The 13,362-nt window shown below is 35.7% G+C and overlaps 2 protein-coding genes and 1 pseudogene across 2 annotated transcripts; all 3 read left to right on the forward strand.

Moving 5' to 3' along the window:
- Nucleotides 1–6,410: 6,410 nt before the first annotated feature.
- LOC147932983 (uncharacterized) lies at nt 6,411–8,870 on the forward strand (the record flags this gene model as incomplete). Its single annotated transcript, XM_087477241.1, has 3 exons — nt 6,411–6,442; nt 6,529–8,182; nt 8,271–8,870. Coding segments are annotated over exons 2-3 (1,485 nt in total), but the record flags the coding sequence as incomplete, so codon positions are not given.
- Nucleotides 8,871–8,879: 9 nt separating this feature from the next.
- Nucleotides 8,880–10,163, forward strand: LOC104734088 (uncharacterized). Its single transcript, XM_087479846.1, has 4 exons — nt 8,880–8,896; nt 8,987–9,271; nt 9,362–9,465; nt 9,553–10,163. Exons 1-4 carry the CDS (start codon nt 8,880–8,882, stop codon nt 10,161–10,163), a joined length of 1,017 nt encoding a protein of 338 aa, XP_087335972.1.
- Nucleotides 10,164–10,307: 144 nt separating this feature from the next.
- On the forward strand, nt 10,308–13,081 carry LOC147932984 (uncharacterized; annotated as a pseudogene).
- The last annotated feature ends 281 nt before the right edge of the window (nt 13,082–13,362 follow it).

Raw genomic sequence — 13,362 nt, forward strand, 5'->3', positions numbered from 1 at the left:
ATATAAATAAAATATAACTAATACATATCTTATATGTAGTTGATAGAATTATAAACAATCTAATTATTTTAATCAAATTAAAATTATAAATTATTTAGAAAATTAATCTTAATTAATTTAAATTTTATCTAAATTTTATATCTGATATATAAAAAATATATAAATGATATACAACTAATACATATCTAATATGTATAATTATTAATTTGTCAATCGTTCTTAATCATATTAAGATGATTTAATCAAACTAATTATTTTAATCAAATTAAGATTAGTGGAATTTTAATTTACCAAGTCTCTGTGTTCAGCGAACATACAAACCACTTGATAACGAATGATAAACAAAAACAATTAAGTTTTGTTTAAGTTATACTATTAAATATTTTAATCATATTAAATTATTAATTATTTGAAAACTTAATCTTAATTAAATTTCAATAGCTCTAATCAAATTAGAACATAAATTTTAATATTTAGAAACTACAGCTCCGATCAGTGTATTTTATAATGGCTTTCATTATAAAATATGAATCCACTCAATCGGACATAAAGTTTCTATCATATATATATTATACGTATTCATCAATCAAACATAATATACATGCTACTCAAAGAAAACTGATCAACAGGTCAATTAAAACCTAATGTGTACTCCACCACGATCTAGTGGTATCGTTGTAACACTTAAGGATCGAATCCACAGAGACCAAACAATTGCACTAAGAAATTATCAAGATCAAATATAGCTAAGACAATGGAAAAGTTTTTTGAATCAAGTAACTATCTAGAAACGAAAAAGTAAATAAGTTGTTTCTAAATCAAAAAGGAAATATTGGGCGCAGGGAATCAGTTAGGGGACATGACCACGAAATTAGATGATAAATTGGGATAGCATTAAACACCGTTCTTGAACTCATATCTCGAATGTAAAACTAACCTAATGTCGCAGCATTAGCTATCTATGCAAGGAATTGATAAAACTCTAAACCGTCGTTTGAATCTAAACAATCCTAGCAAGCAATAAGTTCAAGTTTGATTATGTTCACAAGGTGCCTCAACTTCAACTGTCGTTGGCTAAGGATCACCTTCACCTATGTTCTTTTCAAGCAACTCAACAACACTTTTGGTGCCCAGATGAATTAAACCTAAGATCTTAATCTAGGTGATCAATCTAGCTTAAGCATTAAGAACAACTATAGATGAAGAACAATAAGATCAATCCCTAATCTAACAAATCTAGCATCAATAAATCATAGAAACCCTTCTGAAACCCTAAACCCAACAGTGAAACTACTCAGACATGGAGAAGCAGAAACAGCAAATCAATAATGAAGAAAACATAATTGAATTGCAAAAGAATAGAAAATAGGGTTTAGAAATCTTCTCCAAAGTGTCAAGAAGGATTAGAGATCTTCTCCCTTTGCTCTCAATACAAAATAGTCTCAGAAACATAAAGCTTATGTCTCTGGAGGCCGTGCCTCTAACTTAAATATCAAAATAAAACCCTAAAAGTCGGTTTAAAACAAAAAAGGAAAACTTGCGTCGGGGACTGGATTGGTCGATCTCGAAAGGATCAGTCGATCCGGAACGTATTTCTGCTCTCATTCCATCTGCCTTCTAGCTCGATCAGTCTTCAACCAATTGGCTCCAGATGCATGTTTTCATCCCCAAAACGCTCAGATTCCTTCCAAAGTCACCTAGGACCTGTAAAGACTCACAAAAGACTAAAAGGACTCTAAAAGCACACTTGGACCTAGGAAAAGACTCAAAACAATCCTAAAAACTATGGTTAAAACCGTATAAAATGCAGACATCAAAAACATGATGCTATAACAAAATATATCCAATATATTTTATTTAAAATTAACTAGTTATATATATGTATCATCATATATGCATAACTATTATGCCTTACAAGAGACGTGATGAAACATATCATAAGTCTCTCATATTGATGATATAAAAACAAACAGACATGTATTGTCGGATACGTGTTGTTCTTTAACTATATTATATTCATAACTATTATGTGTTGTATAATAATACATGCAATGTAAACAACTTTACATCTCTAGCTACATGTATCGATTATTAATTTATGTTAATAATACATGCAACGTAAACAACTTTACATCTGTGCATGTATCGATTATTAATTCATCAAACATGATAATCAAATTTAACAAACAAAACAAAATTACTTTGCATATCAAATATGAACAGTAAATTAGGTTTAATTCAAAATTATACAAGTAAGCTCTGATACCACTGTTGGAATTTATACCGATTTATAACAATTTATAAACTAGTCATAAATTCAATTGCCAGGATTCATGTAAATATTGAATAAAAACTATGTCATAAGATTATGAATATACCTGGATAGTTCGCAGCGGAAGATGAACTAAATTAAACTAAGGTTGTAAAGCACCCCAACTGTTGTGCCTCTACTGGTATCCACACGCACACAAACTGGATCAAACGGGATGCTAGTACTGTAGAGATCAAATCTCGATCGTGACAAACACTTTTGTCTTAGGTTAGGTTTCGGCGAGAATCTTAGTGTTGCAATTAATCAAACGCAAAACGTCAATTATATATTGATCAACGTTAACCTAACTCGTTTAGGTTTGCTAATGGGCCAAGCCCAGTTCTCACTTACGTGCGTTTGTTTATAAACATACATATATATATCAAATATGACATATGTATTATATTAACATATTTTATAACTGCACAAATATAAATATATATATATATGTATATCTCATATAACATATATATATTATTTCAAACCCAACATTACATTAATCCAGTCTGCTTAGGTATGTGACCCTGTAGGATCAAATAATATTAGCAATGAGCTTCTAAAGTTATTGATCATAAGAGGCTTCTAGCAAAACATTATGATCATATAATATTATTCGACTTTCGAGCCTTGACTATATAAGAGTAAGTACAAAAGATTTCAGGATATACCCAACAGTTGGATCCTCCAAAATTTAGCCCTCTTATCACGTTGATGCTAATATATTTAAGTTAGTTTATAACAGACATTATTACCTAAATCAAATTTTTGTAGTTAATGGCTCATTTTTCTTATTGTAATAGCGATTAATCAATTAAACAAAAAGAAAAACACAACAAATCATACTAATGTTGAATTTTTCAGGATATTATTATATAGTTTTTCTTTATGAGCATAATTACTATTGTACTATACTTGTGCAACAAATCATGAAAAATAAAAAAAAATCATTTAGTAAGATGAGCAATGAGGTTAGCTTCCACTCTTTTTCTGTTCAAAAATTTATGAAATTGGTTCCATTTTTTAATATAAAGAAAATGGATATTGACTTTCATGATGATTAAGATGATGGTTATGATATTACGATAATGTTGATAATGATGATGGTAGTATGTTGATGATGATATTATGATGATGATGGTAGTATGGTAATGAAGATAATATGATGATGATGTCATGGTAGTATGATGATGATAATTTTGGGTTGTAATGAAGATATTGATGGGTTAACCATCAACCTATTATATTCAATATTTTAAATTCACTTGGTTCATGAGTTGAGTTAAATTGTATTTACCCAATGATCTAAAGTTAAATCAATAACCCAAAACACACTCAACCATGATCTAGTGGTGTCGTCGTAGCACTTTAGGGTCGAATCCACAGAGACCAAGCAATGCACTATGAAATTGTATAGATCAAATTAAGCTAAGGCAATGAAAGAAGATTGTAATTCAAGTAACCGAACAAAACAGGAAGTAAATAAGAGTTTGTTAAATCAAGAGAAAGTATTGGGTGGAAGGAATCAATCAAGGGTTATAATCACGAATTTGGGTGATGGGTTGGGATAGCTTTAGGAACCGTTCTTGAACTCAAATCTCAAATATAAAACTAACCTACTGTCGCAGCATTAGTTATCTATGCAGGGAGTTGAATGAACCCTAAACCGTCGTTTGAATCTAAATAATCCTAGCAAGCAATAAGTTCTAGTTCGATTATATTCACAAGGTGCCCCAACTTCAACTGTGGTTGGCTAAGGATCACCTTGCTCACCTATGTTCTTTCAAGTAATTCAACAACACTTTTGATGCCTAGATGAATTGAACCTATGATCATAAACTAGGTAGCTAATCTAGTTTAAGCAATAAGAACAACAATAGATGAAGAACACAATAGATCAATCCCAAATCTAACAACCTAAATCAGTGAATCATAAAACCCCCTTTGAAACCCGAAACCCAACAGAGAGACTACTCAGACATCGAACAGAGACAATCACAAATCAAATATGAAGAAAACATGTTTGAATTGCAAAGAGAAGTAAAAGGGTTCAGAATTCTTCTCCAAAGGGTTAGAAAGGATAAGAGATCTTCTCCCAAGCTTACAAGTGCTCAAAAACGGCATAGAGTAAAAGTAATTTTTTTAGGGGTCGAGCCCGTGCTTAAATAATAAAATAAATCCCTAAAAAGTCGGTTTAAAACGAAAAAGGAAAGATTGCGTCAGGGACGGGATTGGTCGATCTCGGGAGGATCAATCGATCCGGACCGTATTTATGCTCTCACTCCATCTGCCTTCTAGCTCGATCAGTCTTCAACCAATTAAGCTCCAGATGCATATTTTCATCTCCAAAAGGCTCAGATTCCTCCTAAAGTCACCTACGACCTGTAAAGACTCACAAATGACAACAAGGACTCTAAAAGCACACTTGGACCTAGGAAATGACTCAAAACAATCCTAAAAACTATAGTTAAAACCCTATAAAATGCAGACACATCAATTCCCCCGGACTTGAATCTTTGCTTGTCCTCAAGCAAGAACAGACAAAAACTCAAGAACAGAAAAAAGGTTTGAAAGTGGAAACTCACATTTTCTTGGGAACCTCTTCTTTGCACTCTTCATCACATCAAATTAAGAACTACTTTCTGTACTCTGCCCATGATTAGGATCAACAATCCCTACTCTGAACTCCATGGCCTTAGAGAACCTTCAGTCTCCCCATCGTTGTCTCTCTACATCAGATTAGTAAAAAGGTGCGGTCTTACCATGGGAGTATCGATCATTGAACTATTGACTCCTTCAACCTCTTATCGCCCAAGACCTCCTCTTATGCTCCCTTTCCTCTCTTTTTTCTCACTTCCAAAGGATTGATTTCTCCCTAATTTTCTAGGGTATCATTTTTTTCTTTTTATCAATCCTTTGCTCTTTTCTTACGGACAGGTTTCTATGAGTTCCGAAAGAGGCACGGGTTTACGCACAACCCTCGGTTCACTTCTTTTATTACCTATATCCACTACAAAAAAACTAAACATTGATAGCATATTATCATAGCATTATTTTATAAAGTGCTATGGTCGAAAAAATTCGAGATTTTGGTTTCTATTGATAGCAATATACTAACGCTAAGATATGAAAACGCTATAAAAAAGACTAAAATCGCGACATTTTGTTATTGGAGGGGAAATTTTCATTTTCCCTCTAGACGTTTAGTTTTTCCCTCTTCTCGAAACGACATAACATAACACTAAGTGTTTTTTTCATTACTTCTTTTTTCCTCGTTCGTATCGCTAAGTGTTTTTTCTCTCTTCCCTCATCTCTTTCCACTGATATCTCCGGCGATTAATCCTCTCTCTGGGCATCCGTTCGTCCTTAATCCTCTCTCTGGGCATCAGTTCGTCCTCGTCGAAGCAATAAGCCATCTCGGTGGCCATAAGTTTTTCCTTAAATTCTCCATATCAGCTCGATTTCATCTCGCGAGACAAGGTTTTGTCTTTCTAGTTGAGTTTTGTTATTTATTTGACCGTCGACGGCGATATTTAGGGTTAGGTTCTTTAGATTTTCTGTTTGTTTCAATTTTCCTCAGATTTAGGGTTGTGTATCAATTTTGTTCTGAGATTTAGGGTAATGTAACAATTTTTTCTGATTTTGCTTTAGATTTGTGAGATTTATGAGATTTTCATTTGATTTAGCTTCATATATGTTCTCTTATACTTCACTTGGCTTTGATTTAGCTTCATTTCGCTTTGTCTACGAAGCTATATTTTGTTTTGATATTGTTTTCTCATTATCGGTGTCAGGTTATATTGATCTAACAAGCTAGACATTTTTCTCAACTATATACAGCAGGTAAGTTCTATCTATCCAGTTTTGAGGTGCTATGTATGGTGGAGTTATTACATTGTTGTGGTTGTTTTGTATTGAGTTTTATTTGGTGGAGTTATTACCTGCTGTTTGATGTGTTTCATATATGTTTGATGTGTTTTTTATTTGGATTGCAATGACTGTTTTTGCTTCTTTCTCGTAGTGTAATTGGTAAAAGAATTAGTTAGTGTTGTCACGGTATGATATTTTGCTCTAACAGTTTTATTTAAGGTGAGATCATATAATGTTGGACAAGGCATGGGTGCATCTTTGCAGGTATATTGATGTTAATTTATACATTTCTGGTTGTTGGCTGGGTTTTGGGGTGTTTAATAAATGTTTTGTTTGTCATTCATTCGTAGACTTGATCCTGCTTATGAGAGAGGTGCATGGAATTTTGTTCGGGCTGCGGGTGTAGATAATGATGACAATCAGTTGATAATTTGCCCTTGCAAAGATTGTCGCAATGTAGATCGTCACTTAGGGGTTGTCGTTGTTGATCATCTAGTAACCAAAGGTATGGATAAGGTCTACAAGTGCCGTAAGGATTGGTACCATCACGGAGAAGTTTACTCAGTTTCTGAATGTGATAGCAAAGTAGATCAGTGTAATGAAGAGATTGCTGGGTTGTACAGAGCTGCTGAGTATTTAGATAAGGATTTGGCTGGGTTGGATGAGTTCTTTGAAAATGCAGAGGGAGAGGACAAGAAAGAAGATGCGTTCCTGGCAAAGTTAGCAGACGCAGAAACACCTTTATATCAAAATTGTGCGAACCATAGTAAGCTATCAGCGATTGTCTCATTATTTCGACTTAAGACACAAAATGGGTGGTCTGACAAGAGCTTCAATGAGTTACTTGAGACACTGCCAGAGATGTTACCTGATGACAACGTGCTACATACATCATTGTACGATGTGAAGAAATTTTTGAAGTCTTTTGATATGGGTTATGAAAAGATACACGCTTGTATCAATGATTGCTGCCTTTTCAGAAAGAAGTTGAAGAAGCTTGATAGGTGTCCACATTGCAATGGTTCAGGGTGGAAGGTTAACAAGGAAACTGGTGAAATAAAGAAAGGTGTCCCACAGAAAGTTTTAAGATAATTTCCAATAATTACAAGGTTGAAAAGGATGTTTAGGTCTGAGGAAATGGCCAAAACCTTAAGGTGGCATTCTACTAACAAGAGCAAGGATGGGAAACTCAGACACCATGTAGACTCTGTCACTTGGGATCAAATGAATGACAAATATCCTCTATTTGCTGCTGAGGAAAGGAATCTGCGGCTTGGGTTATCAACAGATGGCTTTAATCCGTTTAACATGAAGAATAGTCAGTATAGCTGTTGGCCTGTTTTGTTGGTAAACTACAATCTCCCTCCACACCTATGTATGAAGAAGGAAAATATTATGCTCACCTTGCTCATTCCTGGTCCACATCAGCCTGGTAACAGTATTGACGTCTATTTAGAACCCCTTATAGAGGATCTAAACTATTTGTGGAACAAAGGAGAACCAACATATGATGCATTTAGTAGATCTGTGTTTACGCTAAAAGCAATGCTTCTGTGGACCATTAGTGATTTTCCTGCCTATGGGAATCTTGCTGGATGCAAAGTGAAGGGAAAAATGGGTTGTCCCTTGTGCGGTAAACACACAGATAGTATGTGGCTTAAGTTTGGCAGAAAGCATGTTTACATGCGTCATAGAAAGGGTCTTCCACCAGCACATAGGTATCGGGTTAAAAAGGCTTGGTTTGATGGACACACAGAACATGGGAGAAAGTCTAGGATTTTATCTAGTCAAGACATTTCACATATCTTGAGAAACTACAAAAATAGTTTCGGGAATTTTAAAGAATCTGCGAGAAAGAGAAAAAGAACTCCATGTGTTGAGGAAGAACATGATAGTGAGGGTTTATCTAGTGATTCTGAGGAAGAGGGAGAAGAGGATGTAGACGAAGAGGAGTTGTCCAGATGGAAGAAAAGGTCAATATTCTTCAAACTGCCGTATTGGGAGGTATATCTATTACATTAAGTAATGTTCAGAATTAATTTGAAGTAATTTTCTTAAGTTTGGTTTTGATTGAATTGTTTTTATGACTCATGAATTGCCTATAAGGCACAATTTGGATGTCATGCATATAGAGCGAAATGTGGCTGCCAGTATTGTCTCAACATTATTGCATTGTGGGAAAAGCAAGGATGGTTTACATACTCATAAAGATCTGGAACATCTTGGTATAAGGAAAGATTTGCACCCTAGTATCAAAGGTAAAAGAACTTATCTTCCAGCAGCTCCGTGGTCTTTATCCAAGACAGAGAAAAAGATATTCTGCAAACGACTATCTGACTTCAAGGGGCCTGATGGGTATTGTTCAAATATATCAAGGGCTGTATCATTAGAAGAGTGTAAGGTAACAGGTCTCAAATCACATGATTATCATGTGTTGATGCAACAGCTCCTCCCAGTTGCACTCAGAGGATTACTACCAAAAGGTCCTAGGATTGCAATCTTTCGTTTGTGTTCATTCTTCAACAACTTGTGTCAGCGAGTTATTGATAGAGAGCAGATTTCAGTAATGGAAACTGAAGTTGTCGAAACTCTGTGTATGTTTGAAAGATATTTTCCACCAAACTTCTTTGATATCATGGTTTATTTGGTCATACATCTCGGAAGGGAGGCTAGACTAGGTGGCCCTGTTCAGTTTCGATGGATGTACCCTTTTGAGAGGTATTGCGTTTTAGTATTTTATATTTTAGACTATGTTTATCTTTTAAACATCTGCATTTTAATTTGGTTGTCACTACATGATGCATGCAGGTATATGAAAGTGCTAAAAGACTTTGTTAGAAACCCAGCAAGACCAGAGGGTTGTATAGCTGAGTCTTATCTAGCTGAAGAATGTGTGAGGTTCTGTAGTGATTTTCTTAAGAAGACAATAAGTGTAGAAGAAAAACAAGATAGGAATACTGAGTATGAGAGCAACTCTATCCTGGAGGGGCATCCAATATCAACAGCCACAACATTTACTCTATCTGATATGGAGAAGAAAATAGCACAGCTTGCTGTCCTTCAAAATACGGCTGTGGTGGACACATATGTCGAGTAAGTTGTGAAATTATAACTGTTTTTTTTTTTTGTATATAACATACTTATTAAAAACTTCAACTGATTCCTTTACTTCTTTTAAACAAGCTTGCACCTACAATATCTACAAAACTCAAATGCAAGATGCAAACGCGATGCAACAGTTTTATGGCGTACTCATACTCAGAATTTTGCAGCTTGGCTAAAAGAACAGACAACTATTTCTTACTCTTTCTCACTATTATGTACTGATAATAAGATTTATTAAGAATATTTTATTCATTTAATTTATATTATGTAGATACCTATTGACTCAGAACACCATGACGAAATACTCAAATGGTTGGCATATGGTCCTCGGACAAGTGCAAGGTCATATACAGATTACATAGTGAATGGACAACGGTTTCACACTGCTTCAGTTTCTAGGCAGTGTCAAAATAGTGGGGTTTTCTATGAAGCAACAGCAATGTGTAGAGCAAGTGCAAAGGATACTTCACAAGTTGTTGATTTAGTTTCATACTATGGGAGAATAGTAGACATTATACTCTTGGATTACAATGTCTTCTATGTTCCTTTATTCCGGTGTCAATGGGCAGTGAGAGGTAACGGAGTAAAAGTAGAAGATGGGTTCACACTAGTTAACTTGAATCAGAATCAAGTTTCTTTTATGAGGGATCCATACATATTGGCTTCTCAGGCTAAGCAAGTATTTTACTCAAAGGAGAGTGATGAATCTGGTTGGTGTGTTGTCTTAAGAGGTCCTTCACGGAGATACAATGAGGAAGAGGAAGAAGATGGGGACGCACATATTGGACCATTGCCATCAACTATTCAAATGGATGTTCACTTAGATGAAGAAGAAGATTCTCAAAATGCTCGGCCTGAATGTGATGGCATATATGTGTGATATGAGTTTGTTCTATTTGTCTGATTGGTTTCTTCTTTGTGTGTATTTTTGTCTTGTTCTGTGTATGTATATTGTCTGATTGTTTTTTACTGTCCTTAGTGACATGTTAGTAATGTTTATGTTATTTTTTTCAGGTGAACTAATATGGGTAATAGAAAGACTAAGAAGACAAAGAAGTCTAAGAAGAAAGACCCTGAAGAGCCAGAATATCTGGGTACGGTGCTACCTCAAACAGTTGGAGGTGATGAAGAAAGAGTGCCTGCTGAGGAGAATGTGGCTGCAGATCCACCTAAAGAGGTCCAGACTGAGGTTGCAGAACCACCTAACGATGTACAGAATGAGGTTGCAGATCCACCTAACGAGGGTGTTGAAGAGGAAGAGCCTATTGGTGAGGTTCAACAGTCACAAGAGAATGAGATTGCAGATCCACCTAAGCGTAAAAAACATAGAGGTCCAACTAAGATGAAGAACATAGGGAAAGATCCAAATGTTCGTGAAAGAGTTGAGTTTAATGACATGGGAGAGCCTATAGGTCCGGGATCAGTCAAGTTGTCGTCTTATCTGGGTCCATTAGTGCGGGAACATGTTCTTGTCACCGTTGATGATTGGAGGAAAATCAGTGACGAAGTCAAAACTGTTCTGTGGAAATCTGTTCAGGTCACCTTCTTCTTTACACTCTCTCATGTCAATATTTTATATATGTTATATTTTGATTATTAACTCTGATAATTATGTGTAATATAGGCAAGGTTTGAGGTTGATGAAGAGTTTTAGAAGAATGTTGTGATGGGGCAGATGGGATGTCTTTGGAGGTCCTCCAAATCACGACTTGTCTCACTGATAAGGAGTAAATCTACTAATCAAGAGAGGATGAATCTGCGACCAAAGAATGTTTCACCAATTGAATGGCGTAAATTTGTTAAGGTCAAAACTAGCTCAGCCTTTGCAGCTGTTAGTGAATCCTACAAGGAGAGAAGGCGACGACAAATACCTCACACTTGTAGCCGCAGAGGAATGGTCAGGCTGGCTGAAGATATGGTAACATCTATTACCTTTATTATGATAAGAACACTATACAAGTCCACCATGTTAATTCACCTCAGTTATTTATTTAACAGAAACAAGAGAGTTCAGAACCATCACAAGTGACTAGGCTTAAGGTCTGGGTCAAGTCACGTACCAAAAAGGATGGAACCCCAGTCAACACCCAAGCAGCTGAGAAATTTGTAAGTTATTGAATTTCCCTCACATGAGTTTTCTTTTAGTATTTGTTCTCAATTTACCTTCTCTACATATGTATGTTTCCTAAATGACGCAGAAGAAGGCAGCTCAACTGGTTGATCATGCTGCTTCGTCAAATTCAACAAACCCACTAGAAGATAACCTATCACAACTATTAGGACCTGATAATCCAGGTCGTCTGAGGGCAATGGGTAGAAGCATGAGTAAGACCAAGTTAGCTTGTTTTCAAGTTAAGAAAAAGTTTATGGCTGAGATGGAAGAGAAACAGTATCAGTTAGTTCATAAAGTACATGAATTGGAAGACGAGATTGCTAGAATTAGACAGGTTACTTAAACTCACATAGTTGTAAATATCTTCATACAATGTTTTATTATATGTTATTCTAACTTTCTTTTATTTGTGACAGAGGCAAGAACCTGAAGTTGGTGAAAACTCAGCTCCTGCAAGAGCCAGAGTAAGCTAATTTGAGATTTGTTATTTGTGTTCATACGAATTCTCACATTTGTCATAAAATTATTGTAGAGTGTTAACACGCAAGCACGTCGTCACTGTGTGTTGGTTGACTGGTCTGGTACTGATGACAATGTGGCTGAGGGACTTCTTTTATCATCTGATCCGCATGACTTATTGAATGACATCCCCTTGGGCCCTCTTGCTGTTAAAGTTTTGGTTGAGAAAGCAATAAACACAGAAGCCTTTCTTTGGAGACCTTCAGTATGGATGTTTAATGTTGAGCAAGCTGTTGGTGAAATGATTGCATGGCCTGAAAGTAAATGTGTTCTTATAGACCAGATGGGATTTCATGCTGAAGAGATTCCTCTTAGGGTAAAGTTTCTTATACAAAACCATACTTCTTATTCTAATATGTTGGCGAAATGATATCTGAGTTTATTATTTTCTTCATTTGATAGAGCCCAACAACAGATTGTTTGAACAAGTGCAAACTGCTGGACTGGTATGGTGGAACTGATGGAGTTGTGGCTGAAGGCCGTTGGCAGTGCAATGAACCAAAAGCGTTGGTTAATGATATCCCTCTTGGACCAAATGCAGTCAAAGTCTTTGTCGATGTGGTACATGGAGGAGATACATTCCTGTGGAGGCCTACGCCACAAATTAGATACCTTAGGGACTCTGTGAAGTCATTCGTAGCATGACCTGCCAATAAGTGTGTTTTAGAAGATGCACCAGAATCAACTTTTCAAAGGTCTCCAAGTCCTAAAACTGCATCAAATGATAAAAATTCTGCATCTCCAGGTTCTAATACTCCAAAAGCGCATGTAAAGATAAATCCGCCACTTTCTCAGTCCCCACTCCAAAATTATCAGGTACTTTTTCATATGGTCTAAACTGGCTCTTATTTTCTGTTATTCGAACTGTAATATAATGGTTTCTTTTGTAAATATTGTAGAATGGTATTGTCAACGAAAATCAGAAGTGCAAATTAATGGAGATTAGCGGAAAGAATCAGGTGGTTGCTGAAGGACGTTGGGCTTCAGAAAACCCAGACCAAACTGTTCATTTTGTTCCCTTAGGGCCTAATGCAGTTAAGGTTTGGGTTGACATAGTGAAGGTGAATGCTGCCGCAGTTTGGAGGCAGTCGGCTGAAATAGAATGTATGGGAGATGCAATTGGGACATCCATTGCATGGCCAAAGGATAAAGTGATATTGTGTTAAAACTTATCAGGTTTACCCTACTACTGTTTCTGTTTGATCTAAGACTTGAATGATGAATTTGAATTATGTAATGAATTGTTGGATTGGTAATGTAGTGTTGGTTTGAGACATGTTTGCTAAATCAGGTTTCAGGGTCATATTCATACAATTGATAGCTGTTAGCAAGCCATATACCATAGCATTATTGAAATATATTCTATAATACTACAGCAAAAGAAACTGCTGCAACAAACCAAATAGTAACACTTTCCCAACGCTATAATGAAACAAATATAGCAATA

This window comes from Camelina sativa, chromosome 12 (assembly GCF_030686135.1).
Source record: "Camelina sativa cultivar CO46 ecotype springtype chromosome 12, ASM3068613v1".
Lineage (NCBI taxonomy): Eukaryota > Viridiplantae > Streptophyta > Magnoliopsida > Brassicales > Brassicaceae > Camelina > Camelina sativa.

Bases quoted from the DNA above. Each gene is read 5' to 3' on its own strand.
- LOC104734088 (XM_087479846.1), top strand. The intron at 9,272-9,361 runs GTAAGTTGTGAA...CTTTTAAACAAG, and splicing joins GTGGTGGACACATATGTCGA to CTTGCACCTACAATATCTAC. The intron at 9,466-9,552 runs AGACAACTATTT...TTTATATTATGT, and splicing joins TGCAGCTTGGCTAAAAGAAC to AGATACCTATTGACTCAGAA.